Genomic DNA, 15,611 nt, shown 5'->3' on the forward strand with positions numbered 1-15,611 from the left:
GTGGTTTCTTCTTGATGAGCTCCTGGGGATTTAGGTGAGCAGCAGAGTTAAGAACCAGAGGACAGTTCCCACTGTTGGAAACAGAAACCCCGCACCCCAGAAGCCCTTCCTGAGTCTCACCCTTGGTTTCTGCTCCGTTTTATAAGCACAGAAACCAATGTTAAAATTACTTAGCCCAGGGCTTCCCTGGTGGCGCAGTGGTTGAGAGTCCACCTGCCGATGCAGGGGATACAGGTTCGTGCCCTGGTCTGGGAAGATCCCACATGCCGCGGAGCGGCTGGGCCCGTGAGCCATGGCCACTGAGCCTGCACATCCGGAGCCTGTGCTCCACAACGGGAGAGGCCACAACAGTGAGAGGCCCGCGTACCGCAAAAAATAAAATAAAATAAAATAAAACAAATAAAATTATTCGGCCCATTTTATAGATGAGGAAACAGGCCCCAAGAAGGAAAATGACACGTACGAACCCACACTGCTAAAAAGCAGGCCCTTCTGCCTATCAGGCCCACGCAAGCCTTCACAGAAGCCCAGAGTGGAGACTAGCCCCAGGCTGAGCCTGCCCCACCCCCAGGGCCACCCCTGGAGCACAGTCACAGCTTAGCCTTACTCACCCCCAGGGTCACCCCTGGAGTCAGCACCCGAAGCCATTAGCCCACCAGGACTACAAGGGACTACTTCCCAAGAGGCCTGGGCCTGGACGAACCCCATTGCTGTGCCCACCTCCTGCCCTCCCTCCTGCCCGTCTGGCTGGCACCTTTCTGACAGCGCTCAGCTCCCCTGAGGTCGAGCACCTCCTCGGACAGGCTGGTGGTGACTTCACTGGTGCACAACTCCTCCTCCTCTGAGGCCTGGGCCAGGGACAGATGAGAGGCTGGGCAGACTAGGCCTCCCCCAGGCAGCTGGACAGTGCCCAGGGCCTGGCAAGAACCTGCCCAGCTAGCCCTTTGGTGGGAAGGGGAAGAGAATATATTTGGGAGGGTCTGAGCCCTAAGACACTGCCCCGGGAGGCCTGGAATCATGGCGTGCCCTGCCACCTTGGGAGGGAGAGGGCCTGGCCTTACAGCTAGCAGGGAGACAGCTCAGGGACTTGGCGGGACACTGAGGGAAGGGAAGCTGGGGATTACTGGGATTCAGGGTCAGGAGGGTGAGCGTCAAGGGAGTGCTAAGGCTGAAACGAGGTCACAGAGAGATGACGGGGTGCAGCTGAGACAGCAGTTTCAGTAGAACCCATGGGGATGGAGCACATCAAACTGGAAGAAGGGTCCCCAGCAGAGATTTCTAAGCAGGGCCGCACAAACCCAGCAGATCTGGACGTGTTCCCAGAGAAGTGGTCGAGGTGCTTAGAAAGGACTTGGGAATCTACAGATTCCAGTCTCCCGGGACCGCACCCCTCTATTCCCAGGGTCCCTCCTCTCTCACTACCAGCTTCCCCGCTCCCTCACCTCATTCTCAGAAGAGCTGGCAGAGAGGAGAACCTCACAGGCATCAAAGAACTCTGTGTGGGAATCAGCGAGGGAAAGGACGCTGCTCTGGGACAGCTGAGGGGTCAGCTCTCGCCCCTTCATGTACAGAGCTTCTTGCTGTGGGAGCGGGACAGGTGTCAGGCCCAAGGCCCAGCCGGGAGAGTCAGGCCGGGCTCCCCTGGCCTGACAGCTCCCTTGTGAGGGAAGTGTGACCGGGGACTTTTACTATCTGAGTCTGAGACCTGCTGAGCAGGAGAAGATGCGGAGGGGAGCGAGTGTAGTGGGGTACGAAGGCCTGGTGAAAAGATCCCGGCCTGGAAGTGAGGAGACACGGGTTCCATAATAACTGCCTGGGCACTGACTCTGAGCCTGGCTCCAAGCCCTTTGCGTGTACCAACTCCATCAATCCCAACACTCACCCTACCAGGTAGGTGCAATTATTACCCCCACTTTGCAGATTAGGACACTGAGGCTCTGGGTCATGGAGCCAGATTCAAACCCATGTAGTACGGGAGCCTGGGCCCATCAATTAGATCCTCTGAGTCTCAGTTTCCTCATCTGTGAACTTGAGGGTAAGAATCACTGCCTCACGGGACTCTGACTTAAAAGCAAAAGCACTCTGCACGCTGTTAAGAAATGACCCAGATGTGGCTGCTGCCCGTGTTCCGTGAAAGGGGCTGGAGTTTCAGGTCTGAACGCCAACCACGCCTTCACTTCTGCTGAGAAAGAAGGCCCAGAGGAATGGTCCCCACAGCCCACCCCGGCTCCCACCTCCTCGGGGTTGAGGGAGCTGAAGGAGTCTGCAGTGGTGTCGGAGGACACGGACAGCGAGTGGAGGCGCCTCGGGCCGGCTGCGGCCTCAGAGACCTGCAGGGAGAGGGTGAGGGCACAGGTGCCGGGACGGGGCGGGTGAAGCCCTCCCCAGCCTGCCGGGCACAGCCTGCCTCCTCCAACCTCCCTTCCCGGCCCAGGTCCGGGACCACCCCCAGGCCTGCAGTCCTCGGGGCTCGGGCCCGCTCCTCCCACTGGCCACCCTGCCCCCAGCCTCACCCCCAGCCTGGACGGCTCCGAACCCTGGTGCAGGTCCCTCAGTCGGTCCCGTTCAGTGGTGAGGGCGGCCAGGACACTGCTGAGCGAGCTGTGCACTGTGGGGGCAGGCCGGCCATCAGACTCCCTTCCTCTCCCTCTCCCTCTCCCCGCCTGCCCCCAGCCACCCCCAGGGCACGCACTCACCCTTCTGAGCCAGGGCCCAGAAACTGCGCTGCACGTGGGCATAGTCTGGGGGTGGCAGCCCGCGGGGGCCCGAGGGGTCCCGGGACTCCAGGTAGCGAGATAGGTTGGGAACAGAGCCGTGGAGACGACCCACCTGTAGGCGAAGGGGAAGGGTTGAAGGGTGCAGCCTCCTTCAGAGCCTCCCACCCAGCATCTCGGGGTCCACACCCCGCCTCACCCGCCCGATGGTGTCGTCCTTGGCAAAGCTCTGTGTGCACCACATGCGGCTGGTCCGCTTCCCCTTCTTGGGTCTCTCGGTCGTCACCGAGGCCTGGCAAGTCGAGGTGAGGGAGTTTCAGTCTCAGGGTGGGGAAGACCACCAAAGCCGGGAGAGAGGTAGACGGTCATGAAGGAGGACGCAGAGACACCAGCATCCCGGAGGCAGAAGACCGACAGCCTGGCAGCCGCCTGGGCACAGGAGGAAGGGGTCGCTCCAAAGGGGCAGAAAGACAACCCTGAGGCGGTCTGGACACGGTGGGGAGGGGCAACGGGGAGATGGTGGCTCTCCAGGAAACCGCAGCATATAAGGGGGACTGGGGACCTGTCCGGGGAAGTGATGGAGATGAAGACAGCAAGAGCGGAGATAGCCCTGGGCGGGCCCCTGCCTCCTCCCCTGGACCTTACCTGGTGTGTGGGGATAACAGGGGCTGAGGGGATCCGGGGCAGGGACTCCAGGCTCTGGAGGAGTCTGTGGAGTTCCTGGAGCTTCCCCTGACACTCAGAGAGCTCTGCGGGAAGGATGAATGAGGAAGTCCCTCTCCCAACACTGGCCAGTCCCCCCAGAGTCTGTCCGTTAGCTTCCCTTCCTCCTCCAAAGACTTCACCGGCAGCCACGGAAATGCCGACACTGGCTGCCCTCCCCCACTCACGAGCCCAAAGCAGTTCCCAGCTCCCACCCTTTGGTCTGGCCTCACGGAAGCGCCCGCACCCCAATCTGCACTCTGTTCCCAGACCACACCTTACCTCGGCCACCTCCACACAGGCCAGGGGGCTCCCACTCTTGCTCTCCCCCCTTGGTTTGCATTTCCCTCTCCCAGGCCAGCATCGCAGCCTGCAACTCCAGGAATCCGGTTCTAGTGCACACCCCTTCCCTGGCACTACTCCTCAGGACCCCTCCCTGCGTTGGCATTCTGGATCTTCTTTTTCATGAGTCCTGGCCCTGTGTCCGGGTCTGTCTATATGCCTAGAGCACGAGCCCCATCATTCTCTGTAAGCCTGAGGCTCCCCAGGGCAGGGCCCTAGGAGACCTGATCAGCCTAGAGACGGAGGCTGTCTCCCCCATCAGACTGGGGCTCCCAGAGGCAGGGATGGAGGTAACATTTTCTCCTCCTTGTGCCTGCTGATGCCACCTAGATGCAATAGCATGGGCCCTTCCCATGGAGGCGCAGTGCCAGGGGCCCCTCACCATGAGAACAGCGGTCTAACCCATCACTGTCCCTCAGCCAGGAAGACACCTTCTCCCGAGGTCCAACCCCTGGCAGAGCCGAGGCACTGCCCGCTGCCGGAAGCTGGGCACCAGGAACCTGTGGGGTGAGTCAAGGGTCAGCAAGGTGCCTGCCTCCCTGAGTCTCATCCTGAATCCCCACATCACCTGTCGCTGCCCCAGGGCCCATCTTACCTTCCGGTGAGTGGTGCTGGGCAGCAGGCTTCGGGGCACATCCAGGTGCTGGGCCAGGCGGTGGGCACGCAGCTGAGCCACCCAGCTCTGGAACAGGTCCTGTGATTTGATCTGCAGAGGTGATGGAGAAGGGGAGGGATGCATGAAAGGAAGGATTGCTTTCTAGAGGCAAGAAGTTGGGGCTCTGGTCCGCAGGCAGGCAGGGTCTCTCCCTATAGCACACAGCTTGTGCAAAGGTCCCCTGCGGGGAGGCAGAAACAGCTTCTGCAGGTCTCCAAGCCTTCAGCTCTGTTCCTGTTCACACAACAGCCAACAGGGCCAGTTTGCCATTGGCTATTGTACATGGTAGGAACTCCCTTCTGGTCAAACTCAGACAGACCCTCGGCCCCTGTCCCTCTCTCCTGCGTGCCCCAGTGCCTCTGACAGGCTGGGGACCAAGCCACCACCTGGCTCCCAGGGATGTCACCTTGAGGTGGTAGATGTTGTCTTCAGTGTCAAGGTCAATGCGCTGGGCCTTTTTGTTGATGGACATGACCGACAGTCGGACATCAATGGAGCCATGGAGCTTCCCCTTGGTGATCTGGGGTGGAGAGATCGGAGGGGGAAAGGGGGACTGGTTTTAGGCCACCAGGGCCACCATCACTGAGGTCACGCTAGGCTCAAGGGCCAGGCAGCAGGTTCACCCTCATGCCCAAGTCACAGTATCAGCAGGACTTGTCAGTCGTCCTCCTGCGCACAGGACACCCCGCTATGTCAAGTCACAATCTGAGCTCTAGGCAGTCACAGAGTGAGGAAAACTTTTCCCACCCTCAGGAATCTGCGAGGCTGAGAAAGGAGCACCTTCTTGGAGAGAGCCTGGGTGTCTAGGCCTTTAGTTCCTTGTTCCTGCAAGAGCGGAGGACAAGGACGAGGATGATAAAGCTCCCACGTCTTGGGTACTTATTTTACGCCCGGCGCTGTCCTGAGAGCCCTCACCAAGACAAAGACTCTATAAATGGGTGGCTGCACTCTCTCCACGGTAGAAGTGAGGAGCTGAGGCCCAGGGAAGTAACCTGCCCAAGAGCCCACACCCAATAACTGGTGTCCCTGGGATTCAGACCCTGCTCTGGGGGATTCCAGAAGCCCCCTGCCCGCGCAGGGCACGCTGGGGCCAAAGTCCTCCCTCATCCCCCAGCCGAGGCCCTGACTCACATCTTGCCGAGTCGTTGCGTAGTGAAGGATCCCATCCTCGAGCACAAAGTATCTCTGTGACGTTGCCCAGAAGGGACAGGGCCCGGGGGGCAGAGAGGAAAGGATGTGGGGAGAGAGCAACCATACAGAAGTTTCTTCTGACACACAAACAGACTGTACCCCCCGGCAACCCCACACGTCCCCGTCCGGGCGCCCCCATCCGGCCCCTCCCCTTGCCCTGCCTCCTTACCTTGTGCCAGCCCTTCAGAGGCCACTTCCTCTTCTTGAGCAGGTGGCCTTCCTGCCTCTCAGGCATTATACCCTCTGCCCCCAGCCGGCCCTGAGGCTCCTCCACCACCTCCCACAGCTCGGAGGCCTGCAGTCCAGGACAGAGTTGGGGAGCGGCCGGTGAAGCGACCACCTCTGCCTTTTTCCCCTGCGGGCCAAGCTCGGCGCGCCCGCTGCCTACTCCCCACCCTCAGACCTGCTGGGCACTGCTGGGCTTGGCGGACTGTGTGCTCTCAGCCAGGGAGGGAGGGTCCCGCTCTTGGAAGTCCATGGGGAAGGGAGTGGCCACTCCCTGCTGAGGACGTAGAGAAGTGTGGAAGGGGAAAGATGTCACCTTGTCCTGAGGGGGCCCTTGAAGCAGAAAGAGACCCTGTTAGCACAGACTCGGCTATCACCTTCCCCACCTCCAGCCGCTCTTGCACCCTCTGGGATGAGAGCCCCCGAGCACATCTTCCGCTCACCTGCCACACCTCTCCCAAGCCTGTCCCCACCCCACTCTGGGCAGGTCTCAGCGCCCGCTGCCCAGAGAGGTGGAGCGCGCAGCAGGCAGGCCGGTGCCAAAAGAAAACCTCGAAAAGTCAGCCCTGCCCCACCTTAGGCACTCACACATTCCCCAGCTCCAGGAAACACCCCATGCTTTCTCTGGAGGATTCCCTGGGGGTAATCAGAGGTGAGGCAGGGGAGTGAAGGAAGAGGCCCCAAAATAGGACAGAGGGATCCAGAGACTAGACATGTGAGATCTCAACCCAGCTCCTCTTCCACCAGGATCCCTGAGCCCAGCACCACGGCATGGAGGCTCCTCTGCCATCATCCCTTTACAGAGCCCCCCAACCTCTTGACCCCAGCTCCCCACCAATTGGCCTCCATATCCTCTAGTTCCTGGGCTCCCATTTTTCTGCCTGAGGAAATGGAGGCCTGAGACAGCCCGCATTTTCCCCTGTGCCTCCCATCAATCGCCCCCCTAGGATGCCCACTTCGGACCCTCTGTCCCCCCGTCCCCCAAGCCTCCTTTCTTTCATCCCTATCCCTGGGGCTCCTAAGAAGTGCCATCCACCTGGAGAGAGCGGGGGACGAGCCATTGGAGACACATGCCGAGGACTGCACAGGTCCCGCAGCAGTGCCCACAGGCGCCCTTGGCACCAGCCCTGGCCATCCTGGCTCCACGGGGAGATCAATAATGCATGAGGCTCTGTGTGTGTGAGATGGGGGAGGGGACTGGAGGGGCAAGGTTGGCCTGAAGCTGGGGGATCTTCCGGTGGAGGTGAGGCCAGGAGGGGACAGGGACGTGGTGGGGTGTGGGTGGCCAGGAGGTCAGGGCAGAGGGGCCCATGCTACCAGAGGCTGACCTGGGGGGAAAACTCCTACATTCAGCCATTGAAAGTTAACAAACTCTTCCAGCGTTTTGGGTGTCTCTGTGCCCTTTTCCTGGCTCCGTGGGATCCTGGCCCCTCATTGCTTGCGGGTGGAGGGGAGGCTCTGTTAGTAGAGGGTGCAGGTCGAGGTGAGCCAGGTGGGTGCCCCCTTTCCAGCTCCATTCCCGCCCTCATCTCTGGAAGAGCAGACCCACCAGCTTCAGGTGAATGTCCCCTTCTTGGGGAATGTCAGCTGATGCCAGCGCGGCCTCCTTACCCCAGGGTCCATGGACACCAGTGCTCCTTGGCCCGCGCACCGCTCCGCCTCTGTCACCGTCTCCGAGCCGCCAGCTCCCTGCTCACGGAGCTGAGCAGTGGCGGCAGCTGCAGCAGGAACCAGGAAGGAAGGAGACGTCGGAGCCTCCCCTCTAGCCGGATCTCCCCACCTCCCCCTCCCCTGGCCCCTCCTCCAGCCAAAGTCCGGGCAGCCGCTCAGCTCTGCCCCCCTGCTCCCCGGAGGACTCAGGGCTGAGCCGACTCCCCAGCGCCCAGAAAGCTTGGGAGTGGGAGCAGAGTCCCCAGTGGGCACAGTTCCAGATGGATCACAGAGGACTAGGGAGCTGCTGGCCCCAAGCTAGTGCTGGTGAAGAATTTGCTCACACTAGCATGGCCTTGACCCCAATTAGTACCCAAGGCCATTTCCTTATTAACCCCTGCCTCTGTTTTACATCTGAAAATAGATTGTGGAATTTGGAGCCAGCAAAGCTTTCAGGTTGACAGAAAGGGAGGGATGCCCCCGTGGAACCACAGCTGACAGTGCCAAAGGCAGTCAGCAGGGCATAGTTCAAGAGGGCCACAGTGAGGCTGTCACTGGGGGTGATGCCCCACCAGGTCAGGACCCATGGGGGCCGGAAGCACCTATGTGGTAAGACACCCCCCACCCCCCCAGCCTACCGAGTCTTTGGATGGGGGGCAGGTCTGGGGCAGTAACCACCTGGCTGTTAAAAGGCTAGCTGGAGCCAACTCTGGTACCCTTGGCCTCCCTTTGTGAATACCTTTGCCCTTCTGCTGCTCAATTCTAATTAAAAGTTACCTCTTGAGAAAGGGCTAGAATTCATTCAAATGAACATGAACTGGACTGACAGCTTTAAGTGCAGTGCAGCCACTTTCTGGAAAGAAGTGGGTTTAATGCTGTGGCTTCAGGCAATGCCAGCAGGCGAAGGATGCAATTCGAGGTTCTTCTTTGATTCCCAATATGACATAGGCCACTTCCCCAACCAGCTGTCCCGTGGGCCTTGGCTTACACATCTCTCAGGAGATGCCTGCTCTCTGTTCCATTCAGAACCTCAGCAGTCCCTGCCACCCCAGGAGGGCGTTGTTAGCACCTGGCAGGGTACTGGGAGTCAGGGAGAGCACTGGGCAGCACTGGCCAGACCAGCTCTGGCATCCAGGAGCCTCAGGGGCCTTTTAATTCAATTCCTATTGATTGAGCATCCCTGGGCAAACGGCACAGAGCTGGGCACTGTGGAAAGCTAGTCCTGAACCAGGGAAGGAAAAGCTGCTGCAGATCATCATTGCCAGAGCAGTGTCTGCCCAGGACTAGAGAAGCTGTGGCACTGCTCCTAGAGCAATGATCAACTAACTCCCCGCATCACCCGTGTCCACCCGGAATGCGCTCCAATCAAGGACAAGGGCAGGCTTCTTGTCATACACCCCTTCTCCATTAAAAACCTCCAGTTCCCTGAGACTTGGATGAGGACTCCTACTCAAGAGCCCCCAGACCCCCTTATTAAAACAGAATCCTAAAAAAAAAAAAAAAAAAAAAAAAAAAAAAAAAAAAAAAAAAAAAAAAAAAAAAACAGAATCCTGGCTTTCCCTCAGTTTTTTTTTTTTTAATAAATTTATTTTATTTTTGGCTGCGTTGGATCTTCGTTGCTGTACGCGGGCTTTCTCTAGTTTCCGCGAGCAGGGGTTTACTCTTCATTGCGGTGCACGGCCTTCTCATTGCGGTGGCTTCTTTTGTTGCAGAGCACGGGCTCTAGGTGCGCGGGCTTCAGTAGTTGCAGCACGTGGGCTCAGTAGTTGTGGCATGGGCTCTAGAGTGCACGCTCAGTAGTTCTGGCACACGGACTTAGTCGCTCCACAGCATGTGGGATCTTCCCGGACCAGGGCTCAAACCCGTGTCCCCTGCATTGGCAGGCGGATTCTTAACCACTGCACCACCAGGTAAGTCCCAGCTCTTTTGTTTTGAACCACCTGAGATGTGCCAGATACTGGACAAAGTGGGCAGCTGCCTTCAAAAGGACAAGCACTTAAGCAATGCCATTTGTGGGAGCAAGTACAGGGAGGTAACAGGCTTGGACATGGGAAGAGGAAGGATTTTCTAGGAAGAGAAGTGAGTCAGAGATGACCTTGGGAATAAGTCTACAGGGAGGATAAGCTTGTCAACAGCAAAACACAGTAAGTAAAATGCATTTCACTTTATCATAAAGCAGTGCTCCCAACTTTTCCACGACACGGCACACCCTGAGGGCGCAGAATTAACACCCAAGCACACTTGGGACCCTGATGAAAAAGCTTTAGTGTAGAAAACCAGGGCAGCATCTTCAGAGTAGGAAGAGCCTGGTTCAGTCCCTGTGCTGACTCTTGCCAACTGCATGACCTTGGGCGGGCTATTTAACTTCTCCTCCCCTTAGTCTTCCTCTCTCTGAAATGGGGATAACATGTGAGAAGTACAGGATCTAGCACCTGTAAAGGGAGCCTGGCGTAGTAGGCTCTCAACAGATGCCACTCTCAGCACAATTAATTACTCAGTTGAGCTATTCTGGCACATTGGAGCCACGGGGGGATAGGCTGGGAGGCACGTGCAGCAAGGGCAGTGAACACAGAAACCAAAGTCTTCTCCGCCTTGGACCTGGAGAATGGAAAGAGACCGCTGCTATCAGGTCCCAAGTTGGGAAAACTAGGGACAAAGACAGTGATTACAAGCCACCTCCGTTCTGAAATGGGATCCCTCTGCATCTCTGGGTTGCCATGTACTGGAAGAGATCTTTGTCAGTGAAAGCCAGGTAACAAACGCCACTCCCCACCCCAAGCTCCCCATATCTCTGACAGCCAACGGGGCAGAGCGTATTTATGGGCAGGCTGGGTACAAGAGGCTGGCTACGAGTCCAGAACAGGGTCGGGAGGATCCGGCTGCCCACTGGCTGGCATGACAGGGTCCTCCGCGTGTTGCTGTCTGACGTACCGATCCAGCAGGGCAGTCAGCCGGAGGGGCTGGTGCTGAAGCAGGGAGTGGGTCTGGGCCGTGAGGAGGGTAAGTCCTCCTACCAGCTCCCCCTGCACCAGGGCCAGGCTGGGGAGCTTGGAGTAGTTGATGAAGCCCTGCCTGCTGAGGATGGTGTCATCAACGCAGCCACCTGGAAGAACACAGGATCAGCGAGGCTCCCACAAATGCTTCTCTTCTCCAAAAATAATGGTCCAACCCTAGGAATTTACTCTCCATTGCCCTTTTCTACCTCCCAGCCTTCCCCCAAATCTGGTTCCCACTTGTGCCCCGCCCCACTCCCACTGTTTCAGATGAATCCTCTCCCTTCCTTCCTAACTGTTCCCTAGAATCCCTTACATAATACATCTACCTGGTCCAACCCCCACTAAGTCACTGTTTCCTAAACTTCCTTGAAGAACCATGGAGTGTGTGTTTGGGGCGGGGGGATGGGGTGGGGAGAGTCTGTATAATAAACACAGATTCCTGCCCCCAACACAGACCTGTGAAATCAGTATTCTCTGAAAGAAGCACCTCCAGGGACTCTCGGCATCAGGGGAGTCTAGGAAACATTGCTCACTATCCCTCAGCACCCTTCACTTGGGCTATTTGTTTTAAGTATCTTTGTCTTTGCGGGTTTCAATACCCACTACCCCCTTACTAGACTCAAGGTGTCTGAACTTCCCCTCCGCGAGTGACACACACAAGCAGCCCTCATCAAATGGTGCCACTGACGCAGGCTCCATCGTGAGAGGGTGTCCCCTCCAAGCATGTCCACAGTTTTACCCACACAAGCCTTGAAGATGGCAGCAGGCTGCTCTAGCACCCACTCCCTTCACCCTCACCCCCAACTGGCAGGGGAGCCTGCTCACCCAACAGCGGCAGGAAAGGCACACTCTTCAAGATTCGCACCATCTCCTTGACCTTGGGCTCTTCACTGACCAGCAGCAGATTGTGCCCCACAAAAAGGGGCAGCAAACTTGGGTACTTGGAATCTTCCAGGAAGGACTTCAGGATCTGGAACAGCAAGAAAGAAGGGCTTACTGGGGTCAAGTAGGAGAAAGAGTCACCCACCTTGGTCACAGGCCACACCAGGCTGAGGGCTCAAGCCAAGGGTCTCCTCAAACCCTAATCACAGATTAGGCCCCGGACTAGAGGGCTGCCGTGGCAGGGAGGAGTCAGGAGTGCCACATCTTGGGAGAGATGCTGGGGTTTGAGATGGGGGTGAGGGAGGGGAATACGGCAACCCACGCCAGGGGGCCGTTCTCTACCTGGTTGGGGAAGACCTTCATCAGGATCTTGTGCCTCCGCAGCCGGTGCCGCATGAGAAGCTTGTCCTCCGCGCTCAGAGCCACGTTCTGGCAGACAGCTATCATTCGGTTGTCTCGGAAAACTGCTGCTATCTCCCGACGGAGGAGCCGGACGAGGCCTGTCTCCTGCAGTCAGAAAGGGAGGACCAAGGGGATGTAAAATGCCCCATCTCCTTACACCCATTACTCCCTCAGGGACAGGCGCTGGAGCTTCCAGTGATGCCCTAACGAAGATCAGGGTACAGGCAGGAGAGCTGGGCCTCTAACTCTGAGACATGTTCTATCTCCCACTCCATCCTTTCATTTCCATTTGATAACCACAGGCTTTACAGCAGTGTTTTTATTTTTTTAATTTTAAAAAATTTTATTATTGGGACATCCCTGGTGGTCCAGTGGGTAAGACTCTGCGCTCCCGATGCAGGGGGCCTGGGTTTGATCCCTGGTCAGGGAACCAGATCCGGCATGCATGCTGCAACTAAGAGGTCCACATGCCGCAACTAAAGAAGCCCACAGGCTGCAAGGAAGATCCCATGTGCCACAACAAAGACAAAGTGCAGCCTAAATAAGTAAATAAATATACATTTTTAAGTTTTTGTTATTATTCTTTTTGGCTGCATCGTGTGGCTTGTGGGATCTTAGTTTCCCAACCAGGGATTGAACCCGGGCCTTGGGCAGTGAAAGCACGGAGTCTTAACCACTGGACTGCCAGGAAATTCCCTAGAGCAGTGTTTTTAAAACCTGAGAATGCTCAGTCCCCTTGAACTGGACAGCAGTCTGACCCAGCAAACATTATTTTGCTAATAATACTGTCAAAATCATTTAATTATCCCTGACACTGTGCTCAAGCTGAGTTATTTTACCAATTATAAATACAAGATCACTCTTTTGCAATGTTAATTCAAAATTGAGGTATCTTTACAGAGCAAGACTTCGTTTTCTCAAGACAGTATTTCTCAAAGTTGAGAACTTGTGGAGCTGAGAACCACCATGAAGTTCCCAATTCTCCACTGGTCTTTTTCAAGGACAAAAAACCTCGTGTTGTTCCTCTAAGAAAACACGGAAGCTTCAAGACGGGAGCGATGTTCTCTCCTACCTCCGCCTGTGTGGATAGCTTTCACACACACATTTTTGGAGACAAGAATGAAGGAAATCCAGGAACCCTGTCCAAACCACAGAGCCCAAAAGGCCGACGCAGAATCAAGTGCAGATTTCATGTGAAAGCATCTGGACTACAGGATCAAAGTGGGGAAGTAATGATGTGGATGACCATGTCCTGGAGTGCTACTTCATTATGGCCACAGAGACAAGATCACTTTAATCCACCATCCCACCACCAGGCGACATGCCCAGCCTGTTTCTTACCTCCTGGGGGGGCCTGGGAGGGGGCGGCAGGCATCTGGGGTTGACAGCAGGTTTGGGGGGGATATACTCAGTCACAGCCATCAACTTCTGCCGTTCAAAGTGCATCACACGACGGTGACGGGTAACAGCCTTGGAGCCATAGCGGACAAGCTGGCGGATGGGCAGCTGGCCTGGGAGAAGAAACGGCCATATGGTGAGAAGCAGCCTCTTAGTCTGCACCAGATGGACAAAACCCACCCCCTAGGCACAGACAACCAGAGTTCACAGAGCTAGCCTCAGCACTGAGTGGGACAAGGAACTCTGCTAGAAAGCGTGAATCCCCGAACCTTCTCTTCTCTTTAATTGGTGACCTTAGCTCAGGTGCTTGATCCTTGGAGGTGCCCATTTCTCCAGCTCTTTATGCAAAGAGATAAGGAAAAAATGAGAACAAAGGAGAAAGTATTTTGAATACATTTTAAAAAGGAGGAGAGAGCTGGGCAAATGTTTTCTTAAATGACCAAATAAAAATTTAACTTTGAGAGCCATATGGCCTATCGCTACTACTCAGCTCTGCCACTGTATGATGGAAGTAACCATAGACAATACGTAAACAAACAGATGTAGCTGTGTTCCAATACAACTATGTAGGAAAGATGGTGACCAGCCCTGCCATAGTTTGCCAACCCCTGCTATAAGCCAGTGGTTCTCAAAGTGTGCACCACGACCACCCCTCCCCAACCCAACATCAGCATCACCCAGGAACTTGTTAGAAAATCAAGTTCTCGGGCCCCGTCCTAGATCTACTGAGTCAGTAGCTCTGGAGCGGAGCCCAGAAAACAGTGTTAACAAGCCCTCCAGGTGATGCTGATGCTGGCTAAAGTTTGAGAACCACTGCTCTATGCATTGTTCCTTCCCCCATGATTTGAAGCAAGAGGGAAAAGTTATACTGTCCTCACAGCTCCCCGAAACAAGTCTCCCTCCTCTCTACGCTTCTTGTTTACAGGCATTGCTGGAGAGCACCCCTCAGAAGACAAGGGAGCCACTCGAAAGCCCTAAGCCAAGGTAACCGCTTCACGCTCAACAAAAGGACCCAAGCTAGAGCTTCCCACTTTCAGCCCTTCCCAAGGCCGGAATGGGATCTCAGAGAAAGGTGCAGCCAGAAGGTGGCTCTAACAGTCAGAGAGCATGGAGATTTGCTTAAGTGAGAGGTTTTCTTGCCAGTGGCCACAAAACCTAACTGTTAAGTTAGATCAGATGGAACAAGATTTTTCAAAAATTTTCGCAGTTTTATTGAGATATAATTGACACACATGGAACCAGATTTTAATCTCTCTCCTGCCACTTACTAGCTGTGACCTTGACCAGTCACTCAATTGGTCTAAACTTGAGTTTCTTAATCTGTAAAGAGGGGAAGATAATGCCTTCTTCAAAGGACACTTTAAGGTTTAAATGAAATAATACATGTAAAGTACTTATCACTGTGCCTGACCTATATTACGTACTCAAAATCATTCATTAAACAAATATCTATAGCATGCCTATTAATGTCAGGCACCATGCCACATGCTGGCTATGCTGAATGAACATGGGTTCTGCCATTATGGAGTTTATAGTCTAACAGAGAAAACAACAAATAAAGAAATGCTAACTTAGATTGTGATAAGGCGAAGGGGTCGGTAAACAGGGTGAGAGATACAGATTTAACAGGGGAAACCTTTGCGGAGGGTGGCGAGGGAAGGCCTGAGATGACATTTAGGCTGAGACCTTAAGGAATCTCTGGAGGCAGAAAGAGCTGGGTGGTGGGCTAGAGAAACCCCAAACAAGGCAGGGGGGCTGGGGCGTCGAGAATAAATTCTCTGGCTGTCGCTGACGTTTTTGCTGTGTAGAGTCCGGACTCACAGGAAATTAGATGGGGGAAGGAGGCCGGCGATCTAGCTGGGGTCAGGGGTCATCAGAAGGTGTCTGGGATCAGAGATTTCGGGAGGGGATTAGTAGTAGAGGAGGGAGACGACTAGAGAGCATCGGCCGGAACGCGCCGAGAAGACGTGGGCCGCTCCTTACCCGCTTGGGGCAGGAGACCCCCTCGCAGCGTCCTAGCCACGGCCGCAGCCATCGCCACCGGAAGAACGGCCGGGAGCCTAGCGAGACGGAAGGAGCTAAGGATTGTGGGTAGTCCCAGGGCCGGAAGCGGAGGGCGGAGCCGCCGGCTGGAGCAGCAACACGAATGCGCCGAGCCCGGCACCGGCGAGCCCGCCCTCCCGGATGACCCATCTGGCGTCCAGTCTCCTAGCAACGACGCTAGACTCCTCCAACCGCTCTTGCCATCCGCACGCGCCACCATCTACCTACAAGCCCCCTGTAGGCGGCCAGTGAAGCCCCTATACACCCCTCAAACTCCAGACCCTCCACTTCGATTTACTTTCGTCTTCTACGCCACCCCAACAATTTGCTCTGAATCAACCCCTTTCCTTTGTCCCCCAATTCTCTGAGCTCTATCCTCATACCATCCTGGGTTCCTCCATTCCCAGGGGC

General features: G+C 55.9%; 2 protein-coding genes across 9 annotated transcripts in view; both read right to left on the reverse strand.

Moving 5' to 3' along the window:
- OSBPL7 (oxysterol binding protein like 7) overlaps positions 1-7,556 on the reverse strand; it is a 12,463-nt gene extending 4,907 nt beyond the window's left edge. For 2 of the 7 annotated variants that reach the window (XR_003003254.1, XM_024744769.1), the window contains exons 1-13: positions 7,441-7,553; positions 6,008-6,162; positions 5,774-5,899; positions 5,545-5,598; positions 4,820-4,933; positions 4,354-4,464; positions 4,141-4,258; positions 3,360-3,463; positions 2,914-3,006; positions 2,697-2,829; positions 2,235-2,608; positions 1,443-1,580; positions 755-848 (exon numbers count right to left, since the gene is read on the reverse strand). Coding sequence is in view for 6 of the 7 variants with exons in the window: in XM_024744769.1 (XP_024600537.1) it covers positions 755-848; positions 1,443-1,580; positions 2,235-2,608; positions 2,697-2,829; positions 2,914-3,006; positions 3,360-3,463; positions 4,141-4,258; positions 4,354-4,464; positions 4,820-4,933; positions 5,545-5,598; positions 5,774-5,899; positions 6,008-6,082 (1,534 nt within the window). In the remaining variant the exon portion in view is untranslated. Of the gene's footprint in view, positions 1-754; positions 849-1,442; positions 1,581-2,234; positions 2,609-2,696; positions 2,830-2,913; positions 3,007-3,359; positions 3,464-4,140; positions 4,259-4,353; positions 4,465-4,819; positions 4,934-5,544; positions 5,599-5,773; positions 5,900-6,007; positions 6,163-7,157 lie in introns of all 7 variants that reach the window. The other 5 variants (XM_024744784.1, XM_024744797.1, XM_024744791.1 and 2 more) reach the window with 5 other exon arrangements.
- A 2,072-nt stretch (positions 7,557-9,628) lies between these two features.
- On the reverse strand, positions 9,629-15,566 carry MRPL10 (mitochondrial ribosomal protein L10). 2 transcript variants are annotated; one of them, XM_024745987.1, is made up of 6 exons: positions 15,141-15,249; positions 13,101-13,270; positions 11,700-11,864; positions 11,301-11,445; positions 10,411-10,582; positions 9,629-10,077 (listed from the first exon to the last, which is right to left on the reverse strand). In XM_024745987.1, exons 1-6 carry the CDS (start codon positions 15,190-15,192, stop codon positions 9,966-9,968), a joined length of 816 nt encoding a protein of 271 aa, XP_024601755.1. In that variant the 5' UTR covers positions 15,193-15,249; the 3' UTR covers positions 9,629-9,965. The 2 variants fall into 2 exon arrangements, with proteins under 2 accessions (XP_024601755.1, XP_024601746.1); XM_024745978.1 differs by having other exon boundaries at positions 9,629-10,582; positions 15,141-15,566.
- Between the last annotated feature and the right edge of the window lie 45 nt (positions 15,567-15,611).

This window comes from Neophocaena asiaeorientalis, unplaced genomic scaffold (genome assembly GCF_003031525.2).
Source record: "Neophocaena asiaeorientalis asiaeorientalis breed wild unplaced genomic scaffold, Neophocaena_asiaeorientalis_V1.1 scaffold1, whole genome shotgun sequence".
Classification (NCBI taxonomy): Eukaryota; Metazoa; Chordata; class Mammalia; order Artiodactyla; family Phocoenidae; genus Neophocaena; species Neophocaena asiaeorientalis.